The sequence below is a fragment of the Indicator indicator genome, chromosome 7 (assembly GCF_027791375.1).
Source record: "Indicator indicator isolate 239-I01 chromosome 7, UM_Iind_1.1, whole genome shotgun sequence".
Classification (NCBI taxonomy): Eukaryota; Metazoa; Chordata; class Aves; order Piciformes; family Indicatoridae; genus Indicator; species Indicator indicator.
In genome coordinates, this window is record NC_072016.1 from 15,073,124 (window position 1) to 15,098,091 (window position 24,968).

The 24,968-nt window shown below is 42.7% G+C and overlaps 1 protein-coding gene across 1 annotated transcript; it reads left to right on the plus strand.

Annotated features, from left to right (window-relative positions):
• Positions 1-12,893: 12,893 nt before the first annotated feature.
• Positions 12,894-13,409, plus strand: FGFBP3 (fibroblast growth factor binding protein 3). Its single transcript, XM_054382750.1, has one exon. The coding sequence runs from the start codon at positions 12,894-12,896 to the stop codon at positions 13,407-13,409; it is 516 nt and encodes a 171-aa protein (XP_054238725.1).
• Positions 13,410-24,968: the final 11,559 nt, after the last annotated feature.

The window sequence follows — 24,968 nt, forward strand, 5'->3', positions numbered from 1 at the left end:
TCTCCTTCTCTCTTAGAATTTAACAGCTCATATTCAGCATGCCTAGTGTCTCATCCAGAAAAACTCTAGTATTTTCTTAAAAGAGCTACAAGATCTGTGTTTGTTTTGATTCACTTAGATGATTTTCTAGGTGATCATACATGAACTGTACATGGATTCAGATGCTGAAATGTCAATAAACTCCTGAGGATTTTTCTTGCTACATTCTTTCCCTCTTAAACAAACCAGAAACACGTATGGTAAGAGTGTTAGCATCTTTTGTCTATTAAAAAAAATATTCCAAATTATATTTCTGAGCTGTAGGAGACTCCTCATCTCACCCCCTCCACACTAAAACCCATCCTAGGGATATACTGCCACACCTGATAGACACTATGCTAACTGGCACCATCCCTCAGAGAGTTAACTCTCCCTGCCCACACATATTTTCCTTCTTGTGGCACTCAGTCTTCTGGGACTTAAAGCCCCACATGAAACTATTTTGTACAGAAGCTTTTATTTTTTTAGTGTGTGTGTGTATGTGTGTGTACAGTCTCATCATTGGTGATAAAAACCTGTTACTTAACAGAAGGGAAATGCTTTCCTTCTTACAGAGCTTGCCCTGGTTATGGCAGCTGCTTGCCCAGGAAGTAGTCTGGACTTACTACATAGAGTGATGAAAACTTAGTGTATGACAGAATTTAAGCAGTGAATATACTTGAATATTTTCTCTTAAGAATAACCAGAAACGCATGGTATGAAATTATATTTGTGTCAAGAATAGAAAAAGCTATTTGTATCAGTGCTTGTGGCTATTGTTTAAAAAAAAGTTCATTAATAGGTCAGATTATACCTGAAAATAAATGGATATTTAGATGAAGGGGAAAAAATTCTTTACTGTAGCTTTTTAAAGGGACAGTCTAAAATTGCTCCTTGTAAGTGATGCTGGAAATAATTGTACCTAATTAATAATGATCATTACTGATGTGCAGATGGTAGCTATTACAACAGTTTACAGCTGTAAGGTCCATTCTAGTATGTGCAGTGTGATGTTCAAGGCTGCAATAAATTTCATGCCATAAACTGTTTATACTCATTTTAAATGTCATATTATTGAAGGTACCAGGTACTTCACATGAAAGCTACATAGCCCTTCAGACTATATCTTCTTCTGCTGATGATTGAATAACACATTAATATTGATATTGTATATTTTCTTAGATTGAGAAGGCTCCTGAATGTTATGCATACTACAGACCACACAGTTCTATAAAGTGTAAATGAGCAAGACATTGCCTCAAGACTTATTTTTCTAGTGATTCAATATGATTTCTAATTGACATTTTTCTTATGACAGGACAAGCTACTGTGTTAGATTATGCAAGATTCAATTACCATTGTTAAGTTCAAGTCTGATGAGATACATTAAAATTATTACACAAAGCCAAAGGTTTACTTCATCAGAAATTGAGGCAAAATTCTTTTCTGCTTACACCATTGCAGCCACTCAAAAGGAACACCTTCCGGTGAGAAACTTGGCAGCACTTTGTTATCTATTTCTGCATCATAACTTTCTTGTCTTGGCAGGATGAAATTAACAGAAATGGTGAAGGTATTGTTTTAGGGAGATCTATGGCTATTTATCAAATACATTTTTATAGCTCAGACCATTACATCTACATACTTCTTCATGTATTCCCCACAATATATGTAAGGTGTTTTACTGACTAAGAGCAGTTCACTTCCATGTCTGGAAGTTCCACATTACAATACCATTAATGTCACAGTGCCCTGAAAAACAGATTTTAAATAGCCTTGGTGTCACAACAGTCCAGCCTTACAGATGCCTTATCTAAACACTCTTATTACCCAGTATTTAAATATCTGAACCAAAACGTTCCAGTTCAGCAAAGTACAAGTAGGGTTTTAAGATGTGCATCAAATGCCTTCTATGTTCAAATAATTCCAACTCCCTTTCCTTCTGTCAGGCCACAGGTCCTATTTCTTTATTACACAACTGAAATGAATACAAACTTCTCATGGTGAATTAAAATCTTATGTTGATGAGCTGCCATGGCAGCCCTACTCACTATTTCATTGCACATGAGAAATAGGGTTTATGTCTCTGTAGCCTCCTTGGGTGGCTGTAGAGATGCTTATCAATCTGAGAACTTTTCCCTGCTGTCAGATTTATCTGTTCATTAGGTATAAAAGTTGTGTGCCCTAAGCAGTCCTATTTTGCAGGGGGGGTGGACTCCATGATCTCTGGAGGTTCCTTCCAAGCCCTAGCATTCTATGATACTATGATTCTAAACCGAGACACATATGTGCATACATGTGTTTGTGCCTTCTTAGAAAACTGGGCTAGAAAGTAAACAGCATTCTTCAAGGAAGTGGCAACTGAAACCTCAAGGCAGGACTGTCTGGAGCTGAAGACACAGCAGGGCAAGGACAAGATCAGGGCTGGTCCAACAGCTCGTTGTGGAAAAGGTGCCAGGTGACATTTCAGTAACCAGCCATCAGGTTGTTTCTCAAAACAAATATAGTGCCACCAGTCACATGCAGCACCTCTGTAACAGGAGGCAACAGTATGACAACAAAGATGTACTTGAACACCAAGTCGATGCAAAGTTTCATCTTGTTTCTTAAGAAATGTTTTAAAAATACTAACCACAACACACATGCATCCTTGACATGCTTGCATTTTTGTGCTCTCTTGTTTAGAATTTATGTTTGCCTGCAATCTTATTTATGTAGGGCTTTATTTTGCATTACACACAAGCTTTCAGAGATTGCCATTGATTTTAAGAAGCTTGTTATAGCTACAGCACTCTGCCTACACATATCTGTTCCAGGAATGAGAAAAGACTGGAAAAGTATGTGCCCAAAAGCACTTGGCATAAGAAGACATAAAGCCTTGGGACAATTCTGCAATTCAAACCAAGACAAAAGAAAAATATATTCTTGAAGAAACTCCCCATTAGCAAAATCTTTATAAGCAAAACTTCAAAAGATTAGACTTCCTCCCATTATCCCCATTGCTGAATTGGAAGTCTATCCATGGATCCAACCTGACGGGAAAATCTTCCACCTTCCCTATTTTCTATCTACTTCACAAATGCACAGACACATGGATACTGCAGAAGGTAATATTATCCCCTGTACATTGCAAAGTATATTTCCAAGGCATCAGAGGAAATAATATATATATATTTTAAAAATTCTTCTCTCCTCCTCCTCCCTTTAGTTCATGCTAAATTGTTATAATTTGCCACACTGAGTTGAATACTGACTAAATAACATTGTATCCTTAGCAACTCCATCCGAATACATGCAAATGAAAAATTAATTACAGAGTTCTGATTTAGTAACTACTACATATAGTTCCTATAATAAAGGTAAAAAAAACCCAAGCCCCAAAACCCACCCCAACCAAAAAACTAAAACCCCCAACAAACCAGAACAAACACCACACACACAAAACCCACACCAAACCCCCACAAATTTGTAGTTAGATATAATGTTAATGGATGCTGAATTCAGTGGAAATCTTAATGTAAAGGAAAACAAGTTCATACCTCAACTGTATATGTTTTTTCTTATCTCTCTGATGCTAAGATGATGCCTTAACATTTCAGTTAAACTTTCATTTCGGTGAGAAACAGCTGACCTAGGTATCAAAAAGAGAAATCTGTTATACAACTTGGTTGTCAGAACCATCTGCTGTTTTGCTTTTGCCAAAATCGTGCCTCTTGGGTTGGATTTCAGATGCCAAACCTACACTTCAATATTAAGTGTATTTCAATTAGTTTAGTATTTCTCAGTAGAAATTCCTTTGTGGAAAAATTTTCCATTCTTCATCAACTGTTTTGAGGGTTTGTTTGTCTTTTTTTTTTTTTTTTTTTGGTTGGTTGGGGATTTTTGGTTTGTTTTTCTGTCACCTGGGAGCTTGATGTACCTTTCTGGATGTTAAGCACCACTGGTCCAGGCCTCTTGGACTCTGATGTACTTAAGTGGTTTCATCACCATGGTTACAGGCTCCCACCACGTAACTCTTAACTTTATCCCATTGTTATAATTTAACTCACTTTCCCAAATCCTCTTGCCTTTCCTCCTGCAAAGAGACATGCAGCAGAATGTACCCACTTGGCACAGGCTATTCCTCAGACTTCTGTTTCTCTTAAGGACTGATTTGCATTGACCCCAAAGAAAGGCACAAATACGTTAATTAAATTTACTGCCATGTTTGCCTTGAAAAGGAACTTAAGAGTCATCCTGATCTGGGCTTGTTTTCCCCTCCCAAACCCTACCTCTGTATAATCATTCCAGAATTTTAGAAAACCCAGGGCTTATGCCTGCATTTAATGTATTCTAAGTGAACTACCTGCATGATAGGAAAACTGCCTATCAGTGGAACTACTGACAGCAATAAATGAATTGTGGACATGCATGCAGGATCTTTACATCTGCACCGCATAAAATGAATAAAGACACTAGCAAAAATGAAGGTTTATCTTCATCAACCAGAAGAGCAGTATTTAATCCTGAGCCAGTTTTATTTTAGTGTAGGTAGTGAGAAGACATTTCCATTTGTAAAATTTGCAGAAACTGTTGCTAGGTTTCCCTTTTTCTTTAAAGACAGTTTTCATAGAGTTTCTGCAGTTCAACATTTACTGCATTTTTAACTAATTAAATTAATCTTTGCACCCACCCTCAGTGAGAACACATCACTTTATTTTACTCTTTCTGTATTTAAAGCTGAACTGGCTGAATGCAGGTTATAGGCAACTATTTCATGCATGAAAGGTAACTAGCTACATATGAGCAAGCTGTCAATCAATGGACATCTAGGCCAAACTGTCACAGATGTCTAGGTGAAGATACATACTTTAGGATAAGAAAAAAACACTCTTAGTCTCTGGCTGAAGGGGATAAAAACCAACCAGTGATGGGCCATACTAACATACAGGATAATATGATCAAGTGTGCAAACTAGTTGCAATTTTTTACCATGGGTAACAAAACCAAATTAGTTAGAGATCATCCTAAAAGCCTGACAAGAAGTAATGATCTCTGCCATGATGATGAATTTGCTGCTTCATGGCCAGTCTGAAAAGTCTCTCTGACCTTTGCACTTAGATTTCAGGAAATAAAAAGATATAAAGAAAAGTGATAAGACATATCCATTTTCTAACATAGTTTAAATAAATGAATGCATGAAATAACACAGAGCACAGAGTGTTTACTAATGCCTACATCAGTCAGAGGTAACATTGTAGACATTTAGTTTTTCTGGAATTTTAACTGAAGTTTTTCACTCAAACCATAAGGCATTTAATCTCTTTTAAAGAACTCAGTCTTCTCTTTACAACTTAGTTGCCAAATAATAATAATTTGTTTTCTTTTTGAAAAGCTCTGCAGCTACGTTTTGTTCATGAAAGCTTCGAAACTTATATTTGCAGAATGTGAAATGTCCTCCCATTTCACAAAAAATAAAAATAAGAAGCAATTCCCCTCCTCTGAATTTTCTCAGTGATCTGTACAACACAGTTCTGCCCACACATGGTGAACAGGGTCCATGCTGCAGTAACAGTTTTCACATTATTATCCGTCTGCTATCCTCATGCCATGCCTGCTGCTTCTTGCATAAAAATATTCTCTCACACCATCTGATGCAAACATTCTCTGGTTATATTTTAATAGCTGATTTCCTGCATCGTTTTATCTCCATACATCCCCCTGCTCCCCTTTATCTACTCTTCTCACTTAAATGATGAAACAAGCTCTTCATAATGTGTTGGCCATCTCCACCACATTGTGAAAGACAGTGAAGAAATAGTTCCAAGATGAATTTGTTAATTTTAACACTTCACATTTCTAGAAATGTGAAGAATAAATGGATTCTGCATGTCCAGAGAAGGGCAACGAGGCTGGTGAGAGGCCTTGAGCACAAGCCCTATGAGGAGAGGCTGAGGGAGCTGGGGGTGTTTAGCCTGGAGAAGAGGAGGCTCAGGGGAGACCTCATTGCTGTCTACAACTACCTGAAGGGAGATTGTAGCCAGGAGGGGGTTGGTCTCTTCTCCCAGGCAACCAGCACCAGAACAAGAGGACACAGTCTCAAGCTGTGCCAGGGGAGGTTTAGGCTGGAGGTGAGGAGAAAGTTCTTCACAGAGAGAGTGGTTGGCCATTGGAACGTGCTGCCCAGGGAGGTGGTGGAGTCACCATCCCTGGAGGTGTTCAAGAGGGGATTGGACGTGGCACTTGGTGCCATGGTTTAGATAGGCATGAGGTGTAGGGTGACAGGTTGGACTCGATGATCCTTGAGGTCTCTTCCAACCTTCTTGATTCTTGATTTCCCCCACCCTTTTTGTCTATGTCTATTGAGTGCACCCTCAGCAAGTTTGCTGATGACACCAAGCTGTGTGGTGCAGCAGACACGCTGGAGGGAAGGAATGCCATCCAGAGGGACCTGGACAAGCTGGAGAGGTGGGCACAAGCCAACCTCATGAGGTTCAACAAGACCAAGTGCAGGGTCCTGCATCTGGGTCGAGGCAATCCCAAGCACAAATCCAGTCTGGGCAGTGACTGGCTAGAAAGCAGCCCTGAGGAGAGGGACTTGGGGGTGCTGGTGGAGGAGAAGCTCAACAGGAGCTGTCAATGTGCACTTGCAGCCCAGAAAGCCAACCAGATCCTGGGCTGCATCAAGAGAAGTGTGGCCAGCAGGTCAAGGGAGGTGATTCTCCCCCTCTACTTCGCTCTGGTGAGACCCCACCTGGAGTACTGCATCCAGCTCTGGAGTTCCTATTACAAGAGGGATCTGGACATGCTGGAACATGTCCAGAGGAGGGCCACCAGGATGATCAGAGGGCTGGAGCACCCCTCCTATGAGGAGAGACTGAAAGAGTTGGGGCTGTTCAGTCTGGAGAAGAGAAGGCTCCGAGGTGACCTTATTGTGGCCTTCCAGTATCTGAAGGGGACCTACAAGAAAGCTGGGGAGGGACTTTTTAGGATATCAGGTAGTGACAGGACTGGGGGGAATGGAATAAAGCTGGAAGTGGGGAGATTCAGGCTGGACGTGAGGAAGAAGTTCTTCACCATGAGAGTGGTGAGAGCCTGGAATGGGTTGTCTAGGGAGGTGGTTGGGGCCCCATCCCTGGAGGTGTTTAAGGCCAGGCTGGATGAGGCTCTGGCCAGCCTGATCTAGTGTGAGGTGTCCCTGCCCATGGCAGAGGGGTTGGAACTAGATGATCCTTGTGGTCCCTTCCAACCCTGACCGATTCTTTGATTCTAAAAGAAGCGACCATGATCAATTTAAAAAGGCAACTCATTTTCATTCCACAATACTTCTATGTTATTGTTTTGGTTTCTTTTTACTTAGATCTAGGTCTGTATAAGTGTTGTTACAACACGAAGTACATTCTATTTCTTTAAATCAACCACAGGAATACCAGCCACATGAAAGGAAATGGTCTTTTTTGGTGTCCCAAAGAAGTCCTGTGTTTAGTAGTGTCATTTCTTTCACTATCAGAAGCCAGAGTCTGATTTAATTTGAACAAGTGTAAGGAATGGAAAAGGCAAAGCTGGCTTTCACAAGGCTTAAAATTTTGATCAGCTGACAGAAAAGCATGGAGTGGTAGGGGTGTTTCAGCAGCTTCCATATCAAGCATTGTCAGTGCTGAGGTCAGTCCATCAATTACATACAACGAAGAATGAAGGTAGGAAATAGTGGTCATGTGGGTTCTCTGTGGGAGGAGGCAATGAGTCTATGACAAACATTTGAGCAACAGAAATAAACAAAGAATTCCTAAATTTGTTTATGGAAAAAAAAATAGCAGAGCATGGTAAACTTTACACAACTGAAAAAGAAGTATCCTTGCAGGAGAAGGCAGATTATAGAAGAAATAATTTAATAGGTGGCATTTTAAACATGGAAATTGCCTTCTTAGAAAAATTAGCATGTAGTTGTATTTCCAGTTAGAGACATGTGACTATCTGGATTGAGAATACGCAAGTCAAAGAAAGAAAGGAATATACACATGGTTCCTAAGAAGGAAAGGAATCACTACCAAGAGCTTGAATCACTACCACAAACTCAAATCACTAAGATTTCCTGAACTCCAGTCAGAAAAACAGAGTGCTGGAGAACACAAGGTGAATGACTCACACCAGTGAAAAAAAAATGCAGGGAATGCGAGACAGAGAAGATGGTGGGAACATATGTGGAACATTTTATGTTATAGAAAACGAGCTGAGGAGCAACTGTATTCTAGGATGATTCTGAAATGCCCTTCAATGGCCTGGCTTCCAAGAGAGCATTCAGCAGCTATATGATTTGCTGACCAAAGGATGGGTATAAAGGTGATTTCAAACAGATTCTGCAGCATGAGAAACCAACTTATAGATCAGTAGTCATGCTTATTTGCCAGTGATGGAAGAGGGAAAGATGACAAAAATGTTTCACATCTTTGCCTTGCAGTGCTCTAGCTCAGTGTGAAGGACCTTGCAAGTGCCTGGACTTGTAAGATCCTCCAGCATAACCAGACATAAAGCATTAGACATTCTGACCAGTAAAGCCAGTAAAAACACAACACCCTTCAGGGACTGATTTTCTGAGACACACAGCAGAGGTGAATGAGACTGTTGGGTACTTTCACAGTGTAAGGTAATATTTTATTTTAATTCATGCCCCCACTGAGGAATCAGTCATTGTGTGGCTCTTCAGCCACTACTTTTTCTCTTGTACCATGCAGACCTTGTCCTGCCATGAACAAACCAGGTAACTGAGGTGGTCAGTCTGTCTCCCTGTCGCCAATGCTTATTATCACAATCAATATGATTTTATTGTTTTGAGCCAGTAACAAGAAGTCAGAAGACTGATAGATCAAACAAGGAGGTTAAACACTGTTATGCTCATGTTGTATGTTTAAAACAATTTAGGCTTATGAATCATCAATGTTCTTCACCCAGCTCCCTGAAAAGGAGCTTATGATGACAGGGATGGAGACTGTGGCTACTTTCCACTTGTAAAGCAAGACTATTCTTGCCATTATTATCAATGTTGCTGCAATCCTAAGGCTACAATAAGAGAAATAAGTATTCTTTTTTGCAGTGACTGGAGCTTTAATAACAAACAAATGGTTACCTCAACTGAATTTTCACAGCTCTGAAGCCAAAGCCCTAATTCTAGTTTCCTGTACTGTATCTCCAGTGCAGGCAAAGTAGCTTATAAGCAGAATGTAGATTTTTTTGGTTCAGAGTTAAAATTTACCAGGATCATTTATTCATAGGCCAATGAAAAGTATGATTAAAGCTATAGTCTGAACTTCTGAAGTGGAAAGATGTGCAAGAAGCAAACAGCTTTAAGCAGTGATTGAAATTTTGCTGTTGCCATATTTGTCATCTTAGTTCTCTGCCCATTGCTTAAATTGTTTGATCATAAATCAGGTTCTTTAAGTTTGTGGTATTCTTGCTCTTCTGCAGGTCAGTCCATCTGGATACAGTGCCCAATTCAAATCCTGGCTTAACTCACACCTTACATCTTATAGGTGATATACTTTTTTTTGGTGTGTGCCTGTTTTTCTCATTTGCATGACAAATATCTCACATTCAACTTGTGATTTACTGTACATGAATTTCTGCAGACACATTACTTAGCTTCCATCACCTTCAATTTGTGCAGATGTTTCAGACCTGTATCTTAACACTTCTGTCCATTGAGCTGAATCCCATTGTTTAGACCGTTCCTGTGAGTGTTTACATTAACATTGAATTTATATTAGAATCAGTATTGAAGCCCAAATTACAACTTAACTTGGTACAGATTCCTCCCAATTTATTCTCCTTGCAGTACATTCTAGCAGGACTCCTAGCACATTCTTTTGTTTCATTTACTTTAGACAGACAGGCTCATTAACTCCTCAGATTTGTTTCATGCTCTCTGCAGGGGGTAGGGAAGGAGAAGTCAAAACCACAAGTACAGCAGCAACACAGTTTAACTGCAAAGACAGTACAAAAGGATACAGTGATTTTAGCAATGTTAGAATAATCTTCCCCCATCATACCTCATTCAAAACCAAGAGATAAAATTGTAGCATGTGCAGGAAAATTAATAAAGAAGAAGTGAGTATTGAAGACTAATATCTGCTTTACTACAGAAGATGAGTCACAATTGTGGAGGAATGTGTAATTATAGGTATGTGGAGAACATAGTGAAGAAGATTAAGTAGGATAAAATTTCATTCTGATTCATCTTCTTTCCTTAGTTCCTGGACAGTAATAACTTGCATGACTTTTTACACTGTCCAAAATGTGTAACACCAAAACATTCATTAAAATACATAGTAATGTTTCCCTTCAAACCTGATACACTTAGAATAACCTGCTCTAAAAGCGATCTCAAACATAATAGATGACTCAATTTCACACTGCATAAATAATAGCAAGAATGTAGAAAAGGGGCAAGGGTCTTGGTATAATAACATATGGCAATTCTAGGTGGACAGAACTTAGCATACTCGTGCAACTCTGAAGTTTGGTGGCCCAGTAAGCTAAGGCACATGATGTGCCTTATGCTCATTGGTGCCACAGAGGGGTTTAAAAGTCACAATACAGTTCTTTATGATGTCTCATGTTGACCATAGCCCTAAGTTAGATGCCAAGATGCCTAGAGCCCATGGGAAGCCCTCAGCAGCTATGAACGGAATTTACACAATCCAGCATGCCACATGTCAAGCAAAAAGCCACGCAGCTAATGGTCAGATAAGCCTTAAGGGTCTTTCAGAGATAGTTATGTATATGGCTGCAGGACAGCAGATACCAGCTTCCACTTGAGATTCTTGGTTGTAAACCCTCTCCCATGGTTTGTTGCCTATGCCATTTTATTTCCTTCTCATGACCCTCTCTCCCCTGCTCTCCTCACCCTCAACCAACTAGGAAAAGCTAGGAAAATCTCTGAGATGCAGGTAACCCCTCAACTGCCTATATGGGAGATTGATCTGAAAATACTCACCCCAAATTGGAGAAAGGACTCTGCAGACCACCTCTTCTCCAGCACTCATCCTCTCATCTCAGCAGAAGTCTGTTTTTTATTGGATTTACTGCATAGAAAGATAAATCAGTCAATATGAGTCTCTCTCCACCACTGAGCTCCATTGCGTAGTACTTGTCCAAAATTGCCCCATGAAGAAAGATTAGAGGAGCACTAGTACCCCAAAATATCTATGTGAAACTGAGGCATTCCTGGAATGTTTGCCATAAGGCACTGTGAAGGAGAGATGACACAAAAAGAAAGCCTAGAGCATATGTCATTGTCCCAGTCAGTCCTCGTTACAGCAACATTTATCTTGCTGTGCAAAGGTGGCTACATTTCAGCCTTACTGTCATGATATGTCCTTGTGTACCAAGGAGACTGCTTTGCTGCCTATTGCTGAGGAATGAAAGGCAGGGCTGGTCTCAGCTTGTGTTGCACCTGCAGCTCTGCCTGCTTCAGACTAGCTCCAGATCAACTGTTGTGTTAGGCCAGCAGTATGAAGGTCTTTACATGAGCATAAATATAGGGTACGAATGTACTTGAGGGACTTGTATTGAGAGCTCAGTAATAATCTTTCTAAAAGCATGTGACAGCTCAGAGGACAGTCTGAATCTCCCCTGCAAGTGCCTTGAGAGAGGAGTGTCTCTACCGTATGGTGCTGGGCTCGGGACGCTGAGCAGGGGCGCAGCCCTGCTGATGCGCTACTGCGGACGCCGCGAGGAGCTGTCTCTCAGTTTAGCAAGAGGGTCAGAATGCTAAGTAGTTTGGGACAGACATGCAAAGTACATAATCACCCATGAAACTGAAGGACTTGTGGATTTTGAGAGCCTAATTTCGACCAGAGATTTCTGAAACTGCCGTATAACTCTTGAAACTTCCGTCACTTCTAAAAACGCATCCTCCCTAAACAGAAATCTGTCTCCGTATGGATAATTAAATAACTGTCCTAGAATAATCCACACTGGTATTTTACTTCTGAAATGAGAATCTCTTTCGTGATCTAACCCCCCCATCAATTGCAAAGCGATTCCTATCCCTCTATACGGGAGGCTGTCCGTACCCCGCTCCCTCGGTCGCCTTCCAAGGCTTTTGCCGTACCAACGTGCGGATTCCTCGAAAAACCGGTTGGGGAAGGTTCGGGGAACTTGCAAGTCGATGTCGTCGGGGCGCAGCGCCTGTCCCCGCGCTGTCCCCCCCTCGCGGGTGGTGAGTCGGGGAGGGGCGTCGCGGGGGGGCAGCCCCGGCCATTGATAATCCCCGTGCCCGGCCCTGCTGGCAGCAGCAGAAGAGCGCAGAGCGCCGCGTACGCCTGGCCCCGGGCACCGCCACCCACTCCACGGCGCAGCGTGAGTGCCTTCGGGATAGAGCGGAAAATACCAGGGTGCGAGGGTGCGCTGGTGGGGAAAACTGGGATCGGGGCAAAACGGTGGGGATCTCGGGGAGCAGTTTGCCTGCAGCCGGGTCTGATTGCCGAGCGACGGCCGCTCGTTACTTTGATGCCGCAGACAGAAGTGCGGACTCTCGGTTCACGCTGCGCCGGGTTTACAGCTTCCCGGTTGGGGTGGTCTCTGTGTCCTGCCGCCATGGGTGGTCCGGAGACAGAGGGAAACAAGCTACAAACAACGAAAAGCCCCGGGGGTTCCGACCCAGGCGGGATAAGCCCGCTTTGCACCCCTCTGCCGAAACAAACCCCACCCGGCTTAGCCCGGCGCGACCCCGGGGACTGTGCTCCTGCCGAGGCGGGCAGCAGGTGGGACCACCGGGGGAACCTTCCCGCCACTGTCCGTTTCTTCGCAGGGCGTGGAGGATGCGGCAGGCAGGCGGGACCTGCCCCGGGACGCTCCGTCTTTGAGGCACTTCAGGAGGCTCCCGCGGCGCCGAGAGGATGAAGCTGCCCCTGGCTCTGCTGGCCCTGGCCGCTCTGGGGGCCGCCGCCGGCAGGGCGGGCCGGGAGGCGAAGGAGGCGACGCAGTCGGGCAGGTTCTTGACGCCGGAGCAGCACCGCTGCAGCTGGCAGCTGCACTCAGCGGCGGGGGCCAGCGAGTTACGGCTGAGGTGCCGGCCGCCGGTGGGCGCCGGGGCGGCGCAGAGCTGCGCTTACAGCGGGGAGCCGCGGCGCTGCCCCGCCTACGGCGCCCGCAGCCGGCAGTATTGGCGGCAGATCCTGGGCCGGCTGCGGCGGCGGCAGCACCCCTGCGCCCCGGGCGGCCCGCTTAGCGCCCGACTTTGCGGCCCGGGCCGAGGGCCGCCCGAGGCGCAGCTCCGGCTGCTGCCGGGTCCCGGCCCCGGGTCCTTCCCGCCGGCCATCATCGCGGAGGCCACGACGGACCCAGCGGAGACCTACTGTGCCGAGCGGTGGCACTCTCTGTGTAGCTTCTTCGTCGGCTTCTGGGAGGGCTGAGCCACCCCGGTCCTCCAGGAGGGAGCGCGGCGGCATCTGCCCCGGGCCACGGTTTAGCTGTGCCAGTCCGCCTTTGACTGGCTGCACCCAGCTGCCATCAGTGACCCTCAACTTTGTCAGTTTCCCCCTTTACATCTCCAATAAAGTGGTAACTATTTTATGACAAAACGCTCACATAACTCTTTTCTCGTCAAAGCCTGGTAGTACCTGCAGCACTGTTACACTTGCTGAGTATCACGCATGACATCTGTGGTGGAAGAGGCCAGGGACAGTTCACATGTTTGAGTGCATTACAGTTTTTGAAGGACAAGCACCGAGAGACAGCTGTTCCCTCCCTCAAAATCGTTTCTGTAAACCTAAAGGTTAAAGTTACACTTAAACTGCCCAACTAGAAAATCAGACATTTATGCCAAAATAAGGAACTAGTGAGACTTCGGTAAATAATAAGGTCTAGAAAAAAGTTTCTTGCTTATAAAGATTTCACAACAGGCCAGTCTTGTTATGTTTCCACAGAGTGGATGACCATTAACTGACTTCAAATAGGAACATGGACTGAGCTGGGTGAGAAAGCAGCTGTGAAGAGATGGAGACACTCAGAAGCGTCTGAGTAGAAAGACTGGATTTGGTAGATGAATGGTGTTTCACCTAGCTATTGAGCAAGGACCAAAGCAACGGTCATGTTTAGAGGGACATAGTATTGGAAGCAGACAAACACTGAAGTACCAAGGGGGAAGAGCGGGCTGAGGTGTCAACTGTTTTATCAGTTTACTGACACATATCTCTCTGGTACATTTTGGTAAGGAAAACTCAGGTTTTCCTCAATCCCCATTTCTCTCCTTCAGGCACATCCCACTCAGATTCTAAGATGTAAAAACAGCCTATACCTGACTGCATATCAACAGCTCCTCTGCCCCACTGCCCAGTGTGGCTGTGGAGAAAACAGACTGCACATGAGGCAACTTTCATTCATAAAAAAGGAGCTCCTGGGAAGTCACTTGTGCAGAAACTGGAACAATCCCTGCCTGCAGAGAGGTGTTTGATTAAGGTTTACATTAATTTGTTAGACAGAGATATCTCAAAATCACCCCTGCAGTCACTCAGAAGGCTGCTTCTCATACAATAATCCTGAACCAGAACACTTTGGCGCATCACCAGACTGAGCACAGAGAAGCGTTATCCCAGCAGAGCACACATGATGGTTCCCGTACACAAGATAGAACCAGTGACCAAATGTCAAATCCCTGACAACTACAGTGAAGCAACCACATAAGCCATGGATAAAGCAGACAGAGCACAAATGCAGTGTTAGTTTTGCAATTATTTTTTAAAAGCTGAAATACAGAATGTTCATAAAGTTTATGCAACAAGAGCTGCTTATTGTTAGTCATAAATGTGGCCCCTTCAAACAACCTCTAAAAGTATCTAACCTACACTATAATGTGCTTGAACCATTGCTCATGTAGTTCTGAAAACGCATACATATCTTTACAAACTGTAATTTAGCCATTCTTTTGCACTACTAATCTCAGAAGTATTTGACTTAACCCCCTTGTTTGCAGTCCTCAGATGTGGTTCATATATCAAGTGCCACCAGATACACCCAAGGATGGTCACAGTGCATCTGGGGGGTGGAAGAAGAGCAGCCACAAGCATGCTCTACTCTGCAAACCAGCCCTCCTCAGCTCTCCAGACACATTTAAAGTACCTGTGATCCTACACAGCCCCAGGTGTCTGTCCGTAACTGGGAGCACATGCAGGCTCCTTCTATATGATTTTAAGGATGACTATGAGGAGGCAACTAAGAGGCAATAAGAATCTGCCAAGTGGCTCTTAAGAGGACCTGAACTGTTGCATACAGCTCTTAGTGACAGGGCACGTTCCTGTGCAGTAGGTAGCCTGGATAATTTTCAGCAGCGCTATGCAAAGGCTTCAGCATCAATGTACATAACCTGCATAATGTTTTTTTTAAGTTACATCTCATTCTCCTTCCTGTGAGTGCTGTACAAACAGGCATACAGCAGGCTGCTGGCCACAGCAATGCATGGTAACTTGCAATAACGCACAGCTTTGTTTCACTTCCATGGCACTGGCACAGAAGCTTTGTGCAATGCCATTAGAGCTTCCATTTCACACCATCAGTGCAAAGGTGGAACACCATGGCAACTGATCTGATTACCCACATCACCCTGTGTTTAAAAACCCAACTAGGTACTCTGAACAAATCCATTGTTTTACCCCAGAAGGAGAAGAAAGAGGATCCATTGCCCTGTGTTTTACCACCTTATTCCTTTGACTCTCCAAAAGAGCTCAAAGTCTTTCCTATATCACCACCAAGTAATGAAACACAACACCACCAGAGACTGTATTCACTGCATCTGCTGGGATTAATGACACCAATGCCTGCAGCTGAACAGCAACAAATAATCAGGTTTTGCATGCTGGGTATTGCAGATCCCAGAGGCTGGAAAACCACAGCCAGGTCCTCAGATTTGCTTTTAGGGATGAAGACTGCGGTGTTTTGCTTCCTACTTCAACACTTTAATTCTCTCCCTTGACTAGGTGACCACCAGTTATGCCAACCAAACACAGGAAGGCTTTATAGCCAAGATCTCCACCTCCAACAGAGTATGTTCCTTTACAGCCTTACAACAGCTCCACCACAACACATACTTGTCACCCCTCTAGATTTATTTCAGCCACACAAATCCATCTACATAATCATTCTGCAGCCAGCCTTACCTCTGCTCTCCCTGTGAAGCTGTGGTAGTCCTTCACCACATCTCTAATTTCTTGCCTGGCTGTGTCCTCCTGGCTACTCATCCTTTCCTCATCAGCTCCTCCTGGCTATTTAAGGTCCTCAGCAAGTTAAGCCAGCATAGCCATCCTGACAGTAGGAAACTCTGCCTGCCTGCCCCACAGATCTGATAAACTTTCCCACCCCAGAAGCAGGTGGTCCTGGGCACAGTTAATGAGAGGGCATCTTCCCAAAATGCAGCTGTAGGCTGGGTTATCATCACAAGGATGCTGCTAGCTAAACTACTATTCAGGGTACTAGGTCTATCTTTCAAGGAAAAACATGAGCTACCTTAAAAGAATTGGTTGACTTTTTAGCTTCTGGACTTTACCTCCTGGGTGCTCTAACTTTTTGGAAGTTTTCAGGAATAATAAAAAAATAGCTTTGTGTCCTGCTGCGCACACAGCAACATTTTCCTTCCTTTGGTTTCTCAGTAGAGATGGTAGTCAGTTTGAATTCACACTTCATCGTGTATTCATGAGACCATACAAACTTACCTCAGTGTCTGGAAGTTCCAACAGAATCTCAAGAGCTGGTAATACAATTTTCTGCTTTAACTTTGGAGAGAAAGCAGGGATACTGAATATTGGTATTTTTTAAGTGCACCTGGCTTTAATTACTCTTTTTATGCATAAAACCTGCTTGATCTTATTAAATAGCAAACTAACAACCTCTTTTCTGCTACTTTCTGATTTTGAAAGGACAGTTGCAAGATGTTACTCTAACTGGCAAGGTTAAAGCAGGCAGTAAGCTGTCTTGCTGTTTGCAGCAATCTTCCCACAAAAACAATATATTCAATAAATCTTTCCTCATTATCTGAGCAAAGCTGAACTAAGAACAGGAACCTCCATAGGCCAAGTGCAAGACAGTGATAGCAGCTGTAGACAGAGATGATTGCGTTTTACTTGAAAGTATTTCCATCTCTGTAAGTCAGCCTAATGCCTGTGAGTTATGCTGGACTGAGGTGGAAGAAAAGACCAGTATCCACAAAAGGCTACTGTGCTCAGCTCTGTCTGGACAACAGGACTAGCTCTTGTCCTCTGAAAGACCATCCTTCCATTTATTCTTGGTTTGAAAAGGCAAACTGAAACTAAAAGAAGCCAAAGCATGCCAATATCCTGCCATATAGAGTATACCTATTACAATCTAAGGTGCCACTGTGTTACTGAGTTGTCATAAGCATATTTTAAATACTTAGTGTTTTGTCTAAGTGAGGTCTATCTGTTGTATATCCCTAGTGGACTAGCTATTGCAGCAGGGCACTTAAGTACTCTTGCACACAGCTACATTACCAATACTGACCCAGCAAATTACTTTCAGCTTTGCTCCTGCTCCCCTCTTCCCAACCCATTTCAAGACATGCGGTTTGGACACAGTATCAAGAAGCCAGCGACGTTGTGCTGCCTCAGCGCAGAGAAGGTAAGGATGATGCTGCTGGCACAAGCAACACAGGAATGCAGGAAGCAGTCTACAGGGCTTGATTTAAAAAAAAAAATCTTGAAATGGCTAAGCCACAGAGATTTTTGCCCAGAAACATGGATGGCCATGCAACTTGAAACAAAAGTTGGGGACTCCTGGAGGAGGTTGCCAGAGGACATGGTGTGGGGACTGGTGACACAGACATCTCTGGCACAGCTGCCGGCTCTGAGGTTGCTGCTCCTGGGATTGCTCTGGAGCTGCAGACTCCAGACTCTGAGAGGTTCAGTCTTTTGTCACAGCACACAACAGGAATTACCCTTTCCCAGGTTCTGCACTAAGCACTCCCATGTGAAAAATGCCTGATGGTAAGAAAAAAGCAGGAGAATGGAATAGAGAGATGCTTCAGCAATATATTATTTACATGTGCAGCAGTGCAAAAACTTACTTATACTCTTATACTGCAATGCATTTGGTCCTAGCCACCCCACAGACTACACCCAGCACCCCAGGGTCCTGGCCAAGGGGTGGTGCTGCTGGGTTCCCAGGCCCAAGTTTTGGCACCCTTATTTCCTCCAAATCTCTCTGTGGGAGCTCTTGGTGCTGCCTCTGAACACCAGCACTCGAAACCCTGTACTGCTAGAGAGGCCATGTTACTTAATCCAAGCTGGGTATACTGAGGCCTCCAGCTAGGCTGGAGAAGTCCTTTAGTTATTATAGATATTTATGAGAAATTGTTTCTTGGAAAAGGGAATGTGCCTATTGTGTCTCTGATGTGTCCTAGGCTCTCCCTTGTGTTACAAATCCTGGGAATCACTGTAAAGCCAAGCAACATAAGAGGCAAGTGAATGGCAGGCATTGTTGTTTTGCCAAACACCAAACCCCTTCCTTTGTAATAATTTGGATTTTTAAGAATTCCAGGCTCAGTTCATGAACACAGTTACATGAAAGAGGCTTTTAACTGTACAGTATTACAGAGTGTAGATTAACTCTCCCAGCCCTTGCACTCCTTCCTTACATGGAAGGGATCTGTTAAGTACAAGCATGTATAAAATATCTACAGCTTTAGAAATAATTCAGTGTTTTAGGGCTTAAACTTCTTCGGTATGTGCCACGCTCTGTCATGCCTGTACAGTTTGTACTGACTTCATGGAAGGCAAATATTTTGCCCAGTTTGTTCCAAGCATTCAGAAGGTTAATAATGTTTCTCCGAGGCACTACAGGGCGTGAGAGGGGCGCAAGGTGAAGCATGAGCTCAGCTCACATTCCTGCTGGCTGAATAGCATCATGATCTGACTGCCACGCTCTGATTTTACTGTCAGCTCCAGTCTTCCCACACTAGAGACCCCCCTGCAGCACGGACTCACTCAGGCTCCCACACAGCCCTGGTTGGTGGGGTCAGACACTGAGGGTTGACCTATCAGGGCTCAGTGAAACAGGGAAACACAAGGATGCTTCACTGAGAAAAAAAACCAAACCAACCAATCAAACCAAAACCAATAGTCTATTTTATATATAAATAAATATATACGATTAAAAAAACATATATATTTCAAAGCTCTGTCCTTGCTGCTGGCCCTTGTACTATGGATGGGTACACACATTTAATGATGACTTGCTGGTGGTGTGTGCCCTGGGCACAGGGGTCTGCTGTCTGCTTGGGTAGTACCCAAGATGCACAGCACCATCACCACACTTGTGTTGTGCAGTCCAGTCACCCATGTTACACACATTGCAGAGATGTTGGATCAGCTGGAGAAGCCTTATTTTCATGTCTCACAGGAAACCTAGGATTAATTGCTCCTTATAAAAAAAGGCTTCCTAAGATTGACTTGTAATCAATTTCAGTCTCTAACGTGACCTTATGTTCTATTTAAACTACCCTAAAATAAGAAAATGTTTGAGGAAAGTGTTGTGGTGAACACAGAATTAAATGATTTCTTATTACATGTTCACAAAGTGCTGAAGTTAAAATATCTGTTTTACAAAGGAAATACATAGATCAAAGCATGAGCCAATAAAAGAGATCCAAATCCTAAAATGTAAAATTGTGTTTAATATCTACTTCAGCACACATTAATTTAGTAAAAAAAGATCTTAAAGCACTTTACTCTGCATGTTATATCCAGACTCCCTATTTAGTCTGATTACTGGATTCAGTGGATTTTCTTTCACAAGTAATTGAAGGTTTTATGTCCCAAAATGTCTATAGTCTGAATTCTAAGTTGAAAAAGAGAAAAAAATTCTGCAGCAATTCCTTATTTCTTTTCAGACTGCACTTGTAACTAGAAAACACATGAGGCATATCACCCTCAGAGTTAGTTCAGTGAAAAGCTGAAGAAAAACTAGTGGCTGACTTTTAAAAGCTTCTTTTCAATTAAAACAAATCCTATGCACTTCCCAAAGTCACCATCCTTAGCAGCAGCATGATTTGCACTAATGGGAATAAATGTAGCCTCAAGTCTTGTGTTTGCTGGTTGCTTTTTAATTTTAAGAGCAAAACCTTTCAAAATTATGAATAAATTTATCACTAGTATTTTTGATGGGAAAAGAGTAACAAGGCAGCCACACAAGAGAGTATTATTTCGTGTTAGTTGAGACAAGATGTTGAGGATTTAGAGCTGTTCTTTTGTCTCTGCTCAAAGACAAATGGTCTAAAATTTATATGCATGCTTCTGTCCTGACAGCAAAGGGCTTCAGCACGGCTCTCCCTGAGAGCTAATGGCTCTTGGGGATGCTGCACTCTGAAGTCCCCCGGCTGGAAATGGTCTCTTGCGATTCATCTCCCATTAAGAGCGGCTCCAAGACTACAGTCTCTTTTTGTTTTTTGTGGGGTGGGTTTCTTCTTCCCCCCCCCCCCCTTTTTTTTTTTAAAGTTCTTTTATCCCTAGCTGAAGCTGCCTGTGTTCTCATTGGAGCTGAGAGAGTGTAGTGTGAAAGTTTTCCTCCCCTCAGCTCTATTCTCTTGCAGCCCTCAGCAGACGCCGGGGCAAGCTGAGGGCCCTATGGAAAGTGGGGCCAATGTCATCCCACCCAGCGCAGGGCCAATGAACGTCCTCCTGCACCGGCTCCGCCACACACGTACACATCAATGGCATCTTAATAGCTTCTGGGGGGCTTTTTAAAGCTGTATTAGTCCACGGTAAATAGCAGTGGTAATGTGACAGTCGCTTTCAATGGATGCCTCTGAGCCAGGAACTTTATAGTGCCATAGTCATATGAAAATGGCATTAGGAAACAAAAAACAGTTTAGTTTAAGAAAGTATTATAGATCTAAGGGAGATAAAGGCTCCTATTTTCATTTCTGAGAGACAAGGCAGTCCTGGGTCTGGGACCAGACACGTGCAGGGGGCACCTGTAGGGACAACGCATCACTGGACCACCAAAAGGCTCCTGCTGACTGTTTCTCATAGCACCATCATCGTGTGGAGAGGCCAAATCACCTGGCACTGTTTGTCTTCTTCTTTTTAATATGCCCACATGGCAAACATGGCTTAGGAATGAAATAATATCACAAAATTAGGAGTACCTAGGTAATGCCACCAGAATAAATGTCTCATCTTGCTCTGCCTTTTATATGAATCCTCACCTACCATGCTTGTGCAGATGTTTCATTGCCTTCTTCATGCTCTTTGCTGGTCAAGGAAATTAGGCTCTGGTGATAGTGTACATTTCTGCCTCTGTAGTTTCTCTGTCCACAACTTCACAGTGTGGTGGGACTTTCAGAGATGATGAATCCTTTCAAGTTATTTAAAATAAGGTGCCAGAGTGGGGTAGACCTCTTGTTGGAAATTTGGAGCTAACTCCTGAATAAGGTCAATGAAAATATTTCCATCATGCATCATTTGCAGTGGAAGTAATTTGCTCTACAGAGAAGGCATTTCAAATCAGAGTAAAAGCGAGTGTGAAAAATTGGAACTGGGTAATCAGAAGGCTGGATAAATCTAGTGTGTGAGACCTCATCTCTAATGAAGACCATCCTTTTTTTTTTTTTTGAGTGAAAGAACTTATTACCACTGCTACTGCTCTTCATTTGCATTAAGACTGTAAATGGAAAAGGTCAGAGCAAGAAGTATGATTTCTTTTAGGTCTGTCCACAGCTGCATCACTGCCAGAAATGACTGCAAAATGGTAGGGTGTATAGGGAGAAAGTCCCCCCGAAAAATCTATTAAAGTGAGCCATAAACACAATACTAATGTGGTAAGTCAGGGCAATATGCAAATGACTGCATGTCCCAGAAACCCTAATCCTATCAAGAATGCAGGAGATGTTAATTTGACCATCTTTCACAGCTCATAAATCTATCTGTTGCAAAGCCAGGCTGCCAGATGTCATCCAGTAGCACTTCTGTGAGGCTGGCAGTTTCAGCAGAGACGCCTGATCGTTCCTTAGTAAAGACCAATAAAGAGCATTGTTTGTGTGGTCTGAGAGCAGCTTCTCACATTTTGCTACAATAGAGCAAAACAGTGGGAAACGTGAATGACTGATTGGCAGAACTGGTGGTCTGGCTTGCACTGCTTTATGTATATGGAGCTATAGATTCCACATGCATTTACAGCATTAGCATGTAGATTGACCTATGTTCTTAACAATTAGTGGTTTATGTTCCTCAACTTAAGTTCTTGAATCCTAAATTATAAATACAAGCTAGACGTAGTTCCTTTTCTCTCAGGCAAGATACTCCTCATTTACTTGAAAATACGTACAATGGCATCCATCGGATGTGATCTTACTCCCAGGATTCAACATTGAGAATAGAAATTTCCTATTTCAAAGCAAGCAAAGTTCTCTAAATCACAAAGACTTCTAGAAATACACACTCCTTTTATCCTTCTCAAATACAAGGTTTACAATTACCAATTGCTGTTTAGGTTGTGGGGGTCTTTTGTTGATGTTTTTTTTTCTATTGTTGTCTTTTGGTGTTTTTTTGTTTGGGTTTTTGTTTGTTTGTTTTATGAGAAGGGTGGTGAAACACTAGAAGAGGTTGCCCAGAGAGGTGGTAGAAGCCCTATTCCTGGAAATATTCCAGCTCAGGTGGGATGAGGCTTCAAGCAACCTGAGCTAGTTGAAGTTGTCCCTGCTTACTGCAGAGGAGGTGAACTAGATGACCTGTAAAAGTCCCTTACAGCCCAAACCATTCTATGATTCTATGATTTTTTTCAGAGAGTGCACATTAAAGTACCACAGCAGATATTTTTGGGTGAAGTACCTGGGAGCAATGTGGATAAACATCACTTTAAACTGAAAGGCCTTTTGGCTTCTCAGTTATGGCTGTCACAGAACTGCAAGTCAAATCACCTTTTAAAAAAAGAAAACAGGCAAAAATCACAGAGAATGCTCTAGGGAAACATTTGTAGAGAATCTGGGATTTCCAGCAATAAAAAGAATACTGTGTTGGCTGCTGCCTGTAAGTACAGAGATCCCTATGGAAACCTATTTCTTTAGGATCCCTGTCACATGCATCCGCATCACTCAAACATTTTAAGGTGTGAAGCTCCAGCCACACAGAACAGAGTTGTAGTGATTCTTCAGATCAGGTGCACAAGTCTACAGGAGGGCAGACCATGAACCGAGACAGTGAGGTCCTTAACAGGAGCGAGTCCCTGAGGCCTGTAACAAGGTATGATGCAAACGGCCACTGTTGAGAGCTGGAGTCTTTAGGGTTAATGCAGGCTGCAACATTGTTTGTTCGGTGACATCTCTGACAGTGGGGGTCTCTGGAGCCACCTAGAGCAATAAGGATGGAGAACATAACAGGGACCCCTCAGTATAGCTCAGGGAGGAGGCAGATCGTCAGCTACCTGAACCTTCCTGAACTACATGTGAACCCCTCCTGATGTCAATGTGCAAAAGCTTAGTTAAGGAAGTAAATTTCAGGGACAAAATGTGTGCACAGCCCTTGCCCAGCAGCATTACACACCTGCCAGACCCCATTCTGATCTTGGCAAAAGGCAGAACTACTGGTAATGAAGGAAGGCTTTTTCGAGGTAGCTACAGTTAAATAGAGAAATTCCATTAGGTCAGAAGAGACAAAACACAATGAAAATGGAGAAACCAGAATAAAATAAGTTTTAAAAATAAAGGACATACTTCATGTCTTTGCTTGAGAAATACTGGGTATGTTTTTACCTCCATAATTAGATCCAGCAGGAGAGAATGAATTACGTCTGAGTTTAAGAAGCCAGCTGAAAATAAGTGAATTCTGAGGTAAACACAGGTGATTTCATCATGTTTACAGAGAGGAGAAAAATTCATTATGCTAAAACTAGTAGGTCTGTGTTTCTAACCTCACTATTTTAACAGCATTTCAAGTACATTAAAGATGGACAAACACCCCAAAATTTGTCATAATCAGTCTAGTGAAAGAGACATACTAAGCACTGTTTGTTAAAAAAAAAAATTAAGGAAAATATGTTATTTATTGGTACTTCAATAAAATATCTGTAATACACAACAATGCACCCTAGCACACAATAAATAATATTTAAAATATTAATTGTACATCACATGATTACTCTTTCTTCTTTTCAAAAAATAAACAAAACCAAACCTTAATATACAAAATATTTAACTCATACATTTTGCTAAACTTTTACTAAAAACTTAGCATTTTTTGGGAGTGGGGAAGGGAGTCTCAGAGACAGAAATCCACAGCTATTTGTTTACTGAACATTTTGAATGAGTCCTTGTCTATTCAAAGGTGCCACATGTACAAGATTCTATTGTGCAAATTATTGTCTTGATCTCATTATTTCTGCTGGACTACTTCCCTACAACAGACACATTACTTGTATATATTTTAAAAATTCCAAAACTGGTTTTAAACTATTTCACTGAACAAGTCTTTCCATTTACAGTAAGTATGAAATATTTCTTTGATTGGTCCAGGTCAGAAAATTATATTTTTTCTTTCTTGTACTTTACGAACATCTGGTGTTTGGTCGTGTTTTGGTTGGTTGGTTGTGGGTTTTCTGTTTTTTTATTAGGTGCTTCTTAAATTATAGTTGATTAAGGGTGTTTCAATAGCAGGCAATATTTCAGAAGCACCATGTGTTTTGTCCCATCCTATCTATAATGGTTTATTTCCATTAGAATTCCCCCCTGGGACTAGTATGCTCCACACTACTATTGAGGCTTGCTGGAAAAGTGCTACCACCAGCTTATTATTCTGCCACTCCCTTTCATTTTGAGTCTAATTACACAAATGCTCAGAGGCTTTTAAAGATACTTAAAATGCTTACGTGGTGTCTATAAACAGGACATTAGACAGAAGGGTCACTTTGAAATCTTTTCTCTCAGAAATTTAGCAATCAGACTTATTCTTCACCAGTTAAGAGCAGCACTCCTC

Excerpts from the sequence above, each read along its gene's own strand:
- FGFBP3 (XM_054382750.1), top strand. The coding sequence starts at position 12,894 with ATGAAGCTGCCCCTGGCTCTGCTGGCCCTGGCCGCTCTGGGGGCCGCC.